The 13026-nt window shown below is 55.8% G+C and overlaps 1 protein-coding gene across 1 annotated transcript; it reads right to left on the bottom strand.

Moving 5' to 3' along the window:
• Positions 1 to 2667: 2667 nt before the first annotated feature.
• DRD4 (dopamine receptor D4) lies at positions 2668 to 5525 on the bottom strand. Its single transcript, XM_081532902.1, has 4 exons — positions 5243 to 5525; positions 3671 to 3783; positions 3039 to 3571; positions 2668 to 2956 (listed from the first exon to the last, which is right to left on the bottom strand). Exons 1-4 carry the CDS (start codon positions 5510 to 5512, stop codon positions 2754 to 2756), a joined length of 1119 nt encoding a protein of 372 aa, XP_081389028.1. The 5' UTR covers positions 5513 to 5525; the 3' UTR covers positions 2668 to 2753.
• Between the last annotated feature and the right edge of the window lie 7501 nt (positions 5526 to 13026).

Genomic DNA, 13026 nt, shown 5'->3' with positions numbered 1-13026 from the left:
GGCTGCAGGTGGCGGAGGGCCCTGCCCCCAGAAGCCTCTGCTGGCGCTCTGCTGGGCCTCCACAGACTAAGTGGGCTTATTCGGGTTTTATTTAGCTGGACTTCTACCTCTCCACCGCTGCAGGGAAGGCCAGGCCCAGCCTCCTGGGGATTGAGGAGCTCAAGAGGGGTGGGGAGGCATGTCAGCCTCGGCAGGAGGGGCTGGGGATGGCTTCACCCCTGGAAGGAGTCCCCCCAAACATGAAAAGGCTAAAGCAGCGACTGAGGTGGGCATGAAGCCCGCAGGCAAAGGGTGCCAGGTCCTTCCCTGGTGTCCAGCTCCAGCCAGGGGCCTCCCTGCAAGCAGTGCAGCGGTCTCTGGACCAGGCCCTGCAGGGAGGCCGTCCTGGGCAAGGGTTTCCTGGGATAGGGGCAGCTCCTCCTCAGAACGGAAGCCTGGGGACCATGTGTTTCGGGGACACTTTCCAAAATGTATGGTTTCTAAGCCTGTGAAGCTGTCTCTGGGTCACGCTGGACATCAGGAGGTTTCCAGAAACTGTCCGGGTGCCAAGCGTGGGTTACACCCTCAGTTCTGTGTCAACGCTTCCGACGGCATCACCTTCTGACCACGTCTCCTGCCAGACGCAGCCCCCAGGGGCAGGGCAGGGTCGGCCTCTGTCAGCGCAGTGCAGTGGCCATCAGGGCGCTGGTCCTCTGGTGAGCCGCGGAGACGCGCAGCATCCGTGGGCCTGCCCGGTACTGGGACCCTCGAGGCACGTGCTGGGGCCCCAGGTCAGCCAGACTCCAGCATCTACACCTGTGCCCACTGTGCCCATCCCCTGCCCAGCTTGCCCTCCATTTGCAGTTTGTCCCTCCCCAGCCCACCACGTCCCTTCCCCCTGCCTTGTCCCCCATCTCCACCTTGTCCCCCTCTTGGAGTCTGCGCACAGGGCCAGCGGGGACAGCCCAGGGACACCAGCAGGCTCCAGCGCATCCGCGTCCCCGCCCCCACAAGAGGTGCACTTACTGGCCTGGCCTGTCAGGGACGCGGTCACCCTGCCCCCAGTACAGGAGATGAGAAGGGTGCAGAGATGGGGAAGTGGCCTCTCTCCACGCAGACCCTGGGTGGGTTGGGCAGAGCAGCCTATGTCCACACTGGGTGCGGCTGCTGCCAGCTGAGATCCTCTTGCCAGCAGCAGAAACTAGCTCTGGCCACCGTTGGGGACCACCAAAAGGGACCACAGAAGGCCCAATGGGTACACGGCAGAGATAGGCTTCAGGGCACCGTTGTGGCACGTGGATCTGCGGGACGTGGAGCCAGGCGGCAGGGCCAGCAACCACAGTCAGGGCCCCTGCTCCAGTCCTGACCCTGACCCTGACCCTGCCGTCAGCCCAGCGGATCCCTCCCTGGTCTTCACTTCAAGTCTGAGGTTCTCAGAGGGATCATCAGCCTAGCTCTGGAGCAAGCATCCTGCCCAGGCTTGGTTGTACCATCTGGGGCCCTTCCTGGGTATTTGGGCTCCTCCCTGGGTTTGGGGGACCCTCCCTGGCCATTGGGGCCCTCCCTTGGCATTGAGGCTCCCCCTGGGTTTGGGGGACCCTCCCTGGGCACTGGGGCTCCTCCCTGGAAGAGACCCAGGGTACAAGCTGTAACCGTCCTCTTGCTTCCAAGGGGAGGAGCTGCTGCAGGCTGGAGCAGCTGCCAGGGCCAGGGTCCCGCCCAGGGCCCCCCTGCCACTCCCACTGTGTCAGCCTGGGTGGCACAGGCACACAGCACCCTGTATGGGCCGCCAGTCCCTCAGTACTCGGCTCCCCGAGGGCAAGTCTCTCCCAGGGCGATATGGACAGGCTGGTGCTGCAGGTGGTCAGGGGAGGTTTCTTGGAGGAGGTGGCAGCTAAGCCCTTGAGAAGGAAAGGGTGCTCACCCACAGAGGGGACAGGCGGCCCCTCTTTCCGTGGAATAGTTTAACATCCTGAGGTTGAGCCTGATGCTGTCACCTCACAGCCCACAGGAGCTCCTTTCAGAGAAGGACTTGGCACCCAATCGTGGCCCGCTCAGTGGTCAGTGTCCCGACCAGAGCGCTCAGCCACAGCACTGGGGAGCAGCGTGGAGCCCATGACGGGGGACTGAGAGGGCCCAGATGAAGTCCAGGAGGAGCTGTCTCAAGTTACGGGGGTCACGCTGTGGCAGGGGGCAGGCAGGTAACTAGCTGCTCTGGCCCTGGGCCTGGCCGTGTGGGCAGAGGATGGCTGATCACCTTGCGGGTGTGTGCTTGGCCCTCCCTGAGCCCACTCAGCCCCCAGGCCCCTCCTCTGGGCTTCGGGCCTCAGTGGGCAGGCCAGGAGCTGCGTTCTGACCTTGAGGGGGCTGCCAAAGTCGGGGCAGGGCCAGTGATGGGCCTCCAGGACGGGGGAGGCAGCTGCTGGCCTTGGAGCAGAGTCGGATGGGGGCGCGTGGGAGAGGGCAGCTCTCAGGGGAGGGTGTGAGCCCAGGCAGCCTTCCCAGGTCGCGGGTGCCCCTGTTCCCAGGCTCGCACCTCCCTGTAGCCCCCCTGCCCAGCCCAGGGCTCAGCCAGGACCTGGCTAGGCGGAGTCTGTTCTCGGGGCTTCCTCGGAAGGAAGAAAAGGGTTAACTGAGCAGATGGGGCCAGTGGGGGTGCCTCCTCCTCACCCCCCCAAAGCCTTCCCAGCAGGTGATCCGGGATCTGTTTAATTACTCCCACAAAGCCCCAGGCGAGGCAGGTCCCAGCCAGGGGAGGCCGCGGGGGCGCTCTGTCAGCAGCAGAGGCGCAGAGCCTTGCGAAAGACGGTGCGGAACTCGGCGTTGAAAATGGTGTAGATGACGGGGTTGAGGGCGCTGTTGACGTATCCCAGCCAGGTGACCGCGCTGACCAGCCGCGGGGACACGGCGCACGCGGGACACAGCGCCCGCGTGATGTGCACCACGAAGAAGGGAGTCCAGCAGAGCAGAAAGGCCCCTGGGGGCGGGGCGGGGTCACCGCCACGCCTCCCGCCCTGGGCTCCGCCCCCCTCCGCCCCACCCCCGGGGCCGGTACCCACCGACCACCACAGGCAGGACCCTCATCGCTTTGCGCTCCCGGCCTGTGATCTTGGCACGTCTCCTCCTGCGGGCCTGAGGCGGGGGTTCGGCCGCAGTGGCGTCCGGGGGCGCGACGGCGTCCGGGGCGGGGGCGGTGTCGGGGGTCGGGCCGGAATCCGGGGCTGGGGCCTCGTCGGCGGCCGGCCTGGCGTCCGGGGCGGGCGGGCCGGGGCCGCTGGGCCGGCGGGGCGCACGGCCGTGCAGCTTGGCGCGGCGGGCTGCCTCCCAGCGCCGCAGGCCCCGGAACGTGGCCCAGTAGAGAAGCAGCATGAGCGGGCAGGGCAGGAAGAAGGAGCACACGGACGAGTAGACCACGTAGTCGCGGTCCTCCAGGCGGCACACGGAGGGGTCGCGGCCGCGCGCGTCGTTGAGGCCGCACAGCACGGGCGCCGCCACCGCCGCCGACAGCAGCCACGTGGCGCCGATGAGCAGCAGCTGCCTGCCGCCGCGGCTCTGGCGGTTGTAGCGCAGGGGCACGGCCACGGCCACGAACCTGCGGGGAGAGCGGTGAGGGCGGCGGGGCAGGGCGGCCCGCCGGGGCGCGGCCACGGGCACGAACCTGCGCGGAGGGCGGCGGGGCGGGGCGGCCTACCTGTCCACGCTGATGGCGCACAGGTTGAATATGGAGGCCGTGCACAGCATGACGTCCATGGCCATGAGCGCGTCGCAGAGGCCGGGGCTCAGCAGCCACACGCCGCCCTGAACCTGAGCGCGGGGAGGGGCCGCAGCAACAGTAGTCGCGGGAAGCTGACCTTCCCCCGCCCCGCTCCCGCGATGTCTTCCTGACCCCCGCTATTGCGGGCAGCTGGGGGGCTGAATATCAGAGGGGCCGGAGCAGGAATGCCCCCGGGAAGCTGCACGGTCCTCCCCTCCCCTCAGGCCTGGAGGCAAGAGACCTCCCATCCTTCCTGTTAGAACTGGGAAACGCCTTCGGGTTGGACGGGGGTCTTGGCGGCGTAGGCAGCTGCGAGCTGTGATCCCTGACGCTGCGGGGCTCAGGGTGCGCGGGGCCCCTCCCTGCAGGTGGGGACCTCGCTGCCCTACAGCGTGAGCCCAGCACCGCCGCCCCCCCCAGCAGACCGCACAGTTGGCCTGTCTGCTGAAACTCTCTCTCTGGGACTCTGGACGGGTCATCCCACTCTCGTCCCCGCAAGCCTGAAGTGAGGGCGACGGTAGCACCCACATCATTGTTACGAAGTAACAGCCTCAGCCCTGTGCCCAGCGCCCCCATCAAGGGCAAAGGAGCAGACAGCCGCCCCTTCTAAATCCCCTCCTGCTGATTTGGGACGATTAGGAGCTTAAGAACCGTCACTGTGACGTCTGTCTACAGCTCGGGTGGGGGGGGGAGTAGGTCATGCCCGTCCCTGTCCTGCTGGCCTCTGCCCAGCGCTGCCTGGACACACCGTCCACCTTAGAAAACCATGCCTCCCTCCCCCCACAGCCCGGGACACTGCGTCCCCAACTCAGCCTAAGCAGCTTTTCTCTGCCCAAACTGAAGAGTGGACATGGCTGGCACCAAAGGGGACCCACCCGAGGGCCAGACCTGACCTGGGTGTGCGGTTTCAGGACCCAGGTTCTGGCAAAGGCCCGTTCCCGGCCCGAGTGGGCGTCCCCTTCCGCCAGCCATGCTCACTGCCCTGCACCTCCCGGGGCTGAGGGTCCCCCCTGCTGTGAGCCGCGTCAGCGCAGGAGTGAGGGTGTCCTGCCGGGTGGTGTTCATGTGTGCGCGCGTGCCTCTGTGTGGCTGTCGCCTCGTGCGGCGACCTCTGTGTCTCTGCCCCAGGGGAGCCGGTGTGGGGTAAGGCTGCCTCTGCCAGTCTATCCAGCTGGCTCCCCTGGGGGACTGGAACCCAGCGGAGGGGGCTGGACTGCCAAAGCCGCCTGTTACTGGGGTCTGTGCTTGAAGGACAGAAGCATCCCTTGGGTAACAGACAGAGAAGGCGAAGCGGAGAGAGGGACAGAGCGGGAGGGCGGACGGACGCAGAGCGGACAGACGGACAGAGGGATGGGGGAGGGAAGCGAGGTTCAGAGGGGACCCGGCTCGGGTCGTCCTGGGACCCCCACAGCGCCCGGCTCCAGGATCCTGAGAGGCCAAGCGGCGGGGTCGGGCCTGGTCCTCCGTGTGGCCGGGACAGGGGACCCGTGCGGGGGCGACGCGGCTCACCTCGGAGTAGACGAACAGAGGCAGCACCAGCAGGGCGAGGAGCAGATCGGCGGCCGCCAGACTCACGATGAAGTAGTTGGTGGGCGTCTGCAGGGCCCGCTCGGCCGCCACGCTCATGCACACGAGCGAGTTCCCCGCGAGCACCGCGCCGATGAGCAGCACGCCCCCCGCCAGCGCCGCCACCGCCCCGGGGCCCCCGGCGCCGACGCCCGTGCTGGGCGCGCGCCCCGCCAGCAGCCCGTCCGCGTCTGCGGCGCTGCGGTTCCCCATGGCGCCCGGCCCGCGCGCCCCACCGGGCGCTCAGCACCACGGACAGTCCCCGGCCGCGCGCTGGAGCCCCGCCCCTGGGCCCGCCCAGCCCGGCCTTAGTCCCGCCCCGGCCTCCCGGCTCCGCGGACCCCAGGGCGCTCCAAGCTGCACCCAGTTTTGGCCCGTCTTGGACTTCGCCCCTAGAGCCGCGCAGATGGACAAACGCCACGGCCCAGCGCCGGCCCAGTGAAGGGATGTGATTGTCATGGGCGGGCCCAGCATCACTCTGCCACGCAGGGTTGCGGGACTACGCGCGGGTCTGAGCCCAGAGAAACCCACGGGATGAAAGGGCGGCCCAACCATCCCTCGAGACTTGCGGGCACCCACGCCAGCGCCACCGAGTCTGGCCTCAGAGACCCCCGCGACCCTGCATGGGCCCAGGCTGGGCGTCCCCCTCCAGAGATGCTTCTGCAGACCCCCGAGGCGGAAGTGGAGCCACTCCTCACTCCATCCGGGTGGAGCCGCGTGGGGGGCATCCTTTTCAGGCTGCTTCCACCAGACGCCAGCATACCCGAGCCCAGGCTCCCCCTCCGTCCCTCCGTGCGCACTCCCCTCTCTGCACCCTCACCTCTCTGGCCTCTTCATGCCCCCTGCAGTGATTGCAGACCCCAACCTGGGTCCCTGCACCCAACTCCCACCAGTAGTCTCTCCACGACCCTGGACCACACTCAGTCACTCTCCAACCCACAGCCACTGCCTGACCCTTCATCCTCCCGCAGCAGTTGGGTGGGCAACCCTGATCCTGGCTCCATCACCCTGAGCAAGCCGTGTGCGCCCCTCTGAGCCTGGACAGTGAGCTCACCCCACAAAGCCTGGAGGCTGTAACAGGAGCCAAGGCAATGAGAAGGCCTTGGGAGCTTAGCAGTCGCCAGAGTTCTATGCACTCATTAGACACATCTTACCTGGGTCACATCCCTCTCACAGAGAAAAGAAGCCCCAAAGGAGAACGCTCTCAACCTGCAAGCCCCACACTCGAGCTCCCTGTGTGTGTTAAAGAGAAGACAAAGAGCCTGAAGAGACATACCGCGATGATGCTCACAAGGGGCTAAATCACAGGAGACCTGATAAGGGAATGTGTGTGCACGACGTGGTGTAGATGGGCGCCTGGGTCCGCACCGCATTCAGCAGCTCAGTCCCATTCACGTGGATCAGTAAAGGGACAGGCAGGCTCCTGTCCCTTCTGAAGCCTTCAGCAAGAGAACTCACAATGCTAGTGACTTTTCTCACAAGAAGAAAGTCCAAGGCAGGGCTGGCTCTGTGATCGTGGGTTGGGTGCCAAGCAGTGAGGCCAGCCCAGCCTCTGATCAGCTTTGAGTCTCCTTCCAGGTCCTCAGACACCTGCCACCGTTAAGAGTGAAAAGGCAGCCCAGGGACTTCCCTTGGTCCAGTGGTTAAGAATCTGGCTTCCAGGGCAGGGAGGCAGGTTTGATCCCTGGTCGGGGAACTAGATCCCATATGCCTCGGGGCAACTACGCCCACGAGCCGCAACCCCCAACTAAGACCTGACACAGCCAAATAAATAAAGAAATAAAATATGATGCTAAAAAATTGGGAATCTGCATATAAACAAAAAACATTTTTTAAAAAAAAAAAGAGTGAAAAGGTAGCCCAGACTGGGGAAAGAATGTAATATAGAAGCAATATACTGGGTGTGTGTGCACACTCAGTCATGTCTGACTCTTTGTGATCACATGGACTGTAGCCCACCAGGCTCCTCTGTCCATGGGCATTCTCCTGGCTAGAATACTGGAGTGGGTTGCCATACCCTCTTCCAGGGGCTCTTCCCAACCCAGGGACAGAACCCGGGTCTCCCACATTGCAGGTGGGTTCTTTGCCGTCTGAGCCACCTGGGAAGCCCAAGAATCCTGGAGTGGGTAGCCTCTCCCTTCAAAGGGTGCAGATCCAGATGTATAAGGATACCGGTCAAATCAACAAGAAAAGAAAGACCACTCATTTTAACAAAGGTTGACGTCTTGAACAGACAATTTACAAGAGAGAGTATCCTAACCCTGACCATCTTCAGTAGGCAAATAAGCACATGAGGAAGTGATCAGAGTCCTTAACTTTCGGGGACATGACAACCAAAATCACGACGTGGGACTTCCCTGGGGGTCCAGTGATTGAGATTCCATGCTCCCTGCAGGGGGCACAGGTTCGATTCCTGGTAGGGGAGCTAAGATCCTATATGCCGTGTGTGTGTGGTGTGTGTGTGTGTTAGTTGCTCAGTCACGTCCGACTCTTGGTGACCCCATGCGACCCCATGGACTGTAGCCCACCAGGCTGCTCTGTTCATGGGATTTCCTAGGCAAGGAGACTGGAGCGCAGCACAGCAAAACCCAAAACAATCACAACAACATGTCTTGCAGACAAAAATGGGGAGAAATGTCAAATGTGTGGTTTGAAAATATTTCCTCCCAGACTGTAGAGGAATATTGTCTCTTCATTCCCCTAACAGTGTATTTGAGTTATTTTTTTTTTATGTGTAAGGTATGAGCTGATGTGATTGATTGATCAATTTTTCTTGCCTATGGATGTCTAGTTATCCCAGCACCACTTGTTGAAAAGACTTTTCTCTCCATGGAATTGTCTTTGAGCTTGTGTCCGTAAGCACCCGACCATACCTGTGTGCGGCTGTTTCCTAACTCTCTGCCCAGTCTCATTGCCCACGTGTCTTTCGACAATAGTGCAGTCTTGATTGTTGTGACTGTATAGAAACTCATGAAATCGTGCAGTGTTGGTCCTCTAAATTTTTTCCTTCACATAATTGTCTTGACTATTCTAGTTCCTTTGTCTGTATGTATGATTTTATTTTTAAAATATGTATTTATTTACTTGGCTGTACGTGGTCTTAGTTGTGGCGTATGGGATCTAGTTCTATAACCAAGGATGGAACCCGAGCCCCCTGCGTGGGAGTTCGGAGTCTTAGCCAGTAGACCACCAGGGATGTCCCTGTGTATATGAATTTTAGAATCAGCTTGTCCATACCTACAAAAAAGTCCTGCTGGGAATTTGATTGGGGGGAAATTGACATCTTAACAATATTGTCTTCCAATTCATGAATATAGTACATTCTTCATTTATTTAGTCTTTGATTTCTTTCATCAGTAATTCTATGAAATTATGCCTTTGAATAACATTTCCCTGAAGTCATAGGGCATCCTTCATGTGCTTCTTGGTCGTTTGTATAACTTCTTTGGAAACCATTGCAAATCCAAGACCATGAAGATTTGTCCCCGTATTTCCTTCTAAGAGTTTTATTTTACTTTTTTGTAACACCTTTTTTTTCCTTCTCTTTTCTGTCATGCATGTGGCTTGTGGGATCTTATTTCCCCGATTAAGATTGGACCTGGGACCTTGGCAATGAGAACACAGAGTCCTAATCACTGGACCACCAGGGAATTTCCAGTTTTATAGTTTTAGATTAAATAATTTAGATTTTTACTCATTTTGAGTTAATTTTTGTATATGGTGTGAGGTAAGGGTTCAGCTTCGTGGGTTTGCATGTGGATGTTCAGTTATTCCAATGGCATTGAAGAAACTCTTCTTTCCCCATTAAATAGTCCTGACATCTTCATTGAAAATCAATTGATGGGACTTCTCCAGTCGTACAGTTGATAAGACTCCATACGCCCAAAGCAGGAGGCCTGGGTTTGATCCCCATTCAGGAAACTAGAACCCACGAGCCCCAGCTAAAGATCCCACATGTTGCAACTAAAGAGTCTGTGTGCTGCAACTAAGACCTGGCACAGTCAAATACTTTTTTTATTTAAAATAAATTGATAGCAGATGTGTGGGTTTATATCTGAACTGTCCGTTCTATTCCACTGATCTTTATGTCTGTCCTTAACACCAGTACCATACTGTTTTGATTTCTGTAGCTTTGTAGCAAGTTTTGGAATCAGCCACTGTGCCAACTTTGTTTTTCTTTTTCAAGAATGTTTTGGTTATTTGGATTTCCTTGCAATTCCATACAAATTTTAGAGTTGGATTTTCCATTTATTAAAAAAAAACTCTTTGGGGTTTCAGTAGGGAGCATATTGGATCTGAAGATTATTGCTGAGAAAAGGCATCTTAACGATATTAGGTCTTCCAGCCCATGAACATTAAATTGGCTTATTATGCCTTCTTTAATCTCTTCCAGCAATGTTTTTTGCTTTTCAGTGTACAAGTCTTTTACCTTCTTGGTTAAATTTATTACTAAGAATTTTATTGTTTTTGATGCTACTGCAAATGAATTAAATCTTTTTTACTTATTTACTTATGGCTGCACTGGGTCTCTGTTGTTGTGTGTGGCCTTTCTCCAGTTGCCGCGAGCAGGGGCTACTCTCTAGCTGTGGTACGCGGGCTTCTCATCACAGTGGCTGCTCCTTGCTGCAGAGCATGGGCTCCAGGATGTGCCTGGGCTTCAGTAGTTGCAGCGCTCGGGCTCAGCTGCCCTGAGGCCTGTGGAATCCTCCTGGACCAGAAGATTGAATCCATGTCCCCTGAATTGACAGGCAGATTCTTAACCACTGGACCACCAGGGAAGTCCCATGAATTACTTCCTTAATTTCATTTTTGAATTGCTCATTGATACTGTTGAAGTATAACTCATTCTTATATTTCAATCTGATATCCTGAAACTTTGCTGAAGTTGTTTATTAGTTATAACAGGTTTGGGGTTTGGGGTTTGTTTCCCAGTGTTCTCTGTGGATAAGATCATGCTATCTGCAAGTAGAAATAGTTTTACTTTTTTCTATTTTTTTTTTAATTTGGCTGTGCCAGGTCTTAGCTGTGGCATGCGGGATCTAGTTCCCCTGCCAGAAACTGAGCCTGGGCCCCTGCATTGGAGCTTGGCTGTCCCTGGACCACCAGGGATGTCCTCCTTTCCAATGTTGGAAGCCTTTTATTTCTTCTTCTTGCCTAATTGCTCTGGCTAGAACTTCCAGGACATGTTGAACAGAAGCAAAAAAGGCGGGCGCCCTTCTCTTTTTCCTGAGCTCAAGGGAAAGCTTTCAGTCCCTCATCACTGAATATGATGTGAGTTGCGTGTTTCTCGTATGTGGCCTTAATCATGTTAAGGAAATACGTTTCTGTTCCTAGTTTATTAAGTCTTTTTATCATGAGAGTGTGTTGATTTAATCAAATGCATTTTTCTGCATCCATTGAGATGATTAAATGTATTTCTCTATTCTGTTAATGTGCTGTATTACACTGATTGAGTTTTGTCTGTTGAATCACCCTTGCATTCCTGGGATAAATCCCCATTTGGTCCTACTGTATAATCCTTTAAAAAGTGCTGCTGGATTTGCTTTGATCATATTTTGTGGAAGAGTTTTGTAATTCTAAAATTGATCCAACAATTTGATGCAGTTTTCATTAGTCTCCTAATAGTATCTTTTTGTAAACCTTGACAAGCAGATCTTAGAATTTATATGGAAATTCAGAAGGTCAAAGCGCCAAAGAATTGATGCTTTTCAACTGTGATGTTGGAGAAGACTCTTGAGAGTCCCTTGGACTGCAAGGAGATCAAACCAGTCAAACCTGAAGGAAATCAGTTCTGAATAGTCATTGGAAGGACGGATGGTGAAGCTGAAGCTCCAGTACTTTGGCCACCTGACTCGAAGAGCTGACTCATTGGAAAAGACCCTGGTGCTGGGAAAGATTGAAGGCAGGAGGAGAAGAGGATGACAGAGGATGAGATGGTTGGATGGCATCACCGACTCAACGGAAATGACTTTGAGCAAGTTCCAGGAGTTGGTGATGGACAGGGAGCCCTGGCGTGCTGCAGTCCATGCAGTCTCAAAGAGTCAGACACGACTGAGCGACTGAACTGAACTCAGAAGGTCAAAAATAGCTAAGACACTCTTGAAGAAAAGCAAGGTGAATGAATTTGATCTGTCAGATATGAAGACTTACAAACGTACTGTAATTATGATAGTGAATTAACGGGGGTGTCGTAGCTAAGAGAGTATGGGGGGTGACAAGTGGGTGGCGTGCGCAGAGAGTGTGGACGTGCATCTACGTGCATACAGACGGGTGGTCCTCGGCGGCAACGACCCTGCAGGACAGTGGGGAGCTGCTTGCAAAAACAAAGCTTCGTCCCTACTTAACACCACGCGCAGCACAAATCTCAGATCTGTATCCGAAATGTAAAATAATGATGCTTTGGGAGGTAGTATATGGGGGCATCTCCCATATATTATGGTGTTAATTACTCAGGAGACAAGAAATAGGAAAACATTGTAAGTTTCCTCATATTAATGTGAAGAATGTCGTCCCCCTGTGTTCACCAGTCCTAAACTATGCACAACCTTTTCTCAGTCCCTATCAGTCTCCTGCCTTAAAAGACCCTTCTTACAGCAATTGCACCCTATAACAGCCTCCCCTGACACCCCTTGGACCATTCCCAGCCCCTGCCCTTCCTGGCTCAGGTTTGATAACTCAGATAACTCAGCTTGGTTGATCAGCCAGACTCCCTGACGATCTCCGTGGGGTAGCTGACAATCCACAGTTGTTACCTTTTTGAGGCACATACTGAAATCCTCATAGGTGAGCTGATACAAGCTCTGAGATCTGCTCCAAAATTAAGTTGAAGAAATAGAGATAGTCAGTAGGGGTAGGTAAGAGTGGTTGTAAATTGTTGAATCTGAGAATTGTTGAACCTGGGAGTTTGTCTACTTTTTTACGTCTTTAATTCTCTGTAAGGAGTAAAGTGATTTTTGTTTTTCTGCTCTGTAAAAGGGGATGTTCATTAAAGCCACCGAAAGGTTACACTCTATTACACGACTTAGCGACTGAACAACAACAACAACTTTGGGCCCCAAGCTCATACCCTGCAGCACTCAGCCAGAGGCAGCCTAAGGCACGCTGGCTTCTGCAGTTCTGTGAAAGAAGTCACAGATCCGAGAGAAGGAGTTCTTTTCATGCCTCCTGCAACCCCCCTGATGTAGAGCTAAGAGCGCACAGTCACACTGGACACTTACCTCTTGGCAGCAGCAGTGTCAGTCGCTCAGTTGTGTCTGACTCTTCACGACCTCGTGGACTGAAGCCTCCCAGGCCCCTCAGTCTACAGAATTCTCCAGGCAAGAACACTGGAGTGAGATGCCATTTCCTTCTCCAGAGGATCTTCTGGACCCAGGGGTCGAACCCAGATCTCCCACACTGTAGGCAGATTCTGTGCTGTCCGAGTCACCGGGGAAGCCCATTTAAATCTCAGCTAAAACCCCCCAAAAGAGAATATTTTTGGTGATTTAGTATTCCGAGAATAAAACTGTGGCACAGTGAGATATATTCTTAGGCCTTGAATATGTTCCCTCCTATGTTCTACTGTGAAAATATAAAGCTGCTTTTTCTTCCTCACAATCTTGGCCCCTGGGGATTCCCTGGTGGACCAGGGCATAGGACTCTGCGTTCTCACTGCCAAGGGTCTGGGTTTGATCCCTGGTCAGGGAACTAAGATCCAAGCCTGCCAAAAAAAAAAAAAAAGAATCCTG

This window comes from Giraffa tippelskirchi, chromosome 10, assembly GCF_054371585.1.
Source record: "Giraffa tippelskirchi isolate mGirTip1 chromosome 10, T2T-mGirTip1v1.2.pri, whole genome shotgun sequence".
NCBI classification, from domain to species: Eukaryota; Metazoa; Chordata; class Mammalia; order Artiodactyla; family Giraffidae; genus Giraffa; species Giraffa tippelskirchi.
This window is presented reverse-complemented; position numbering and strand designations above follow the sequence as displayed.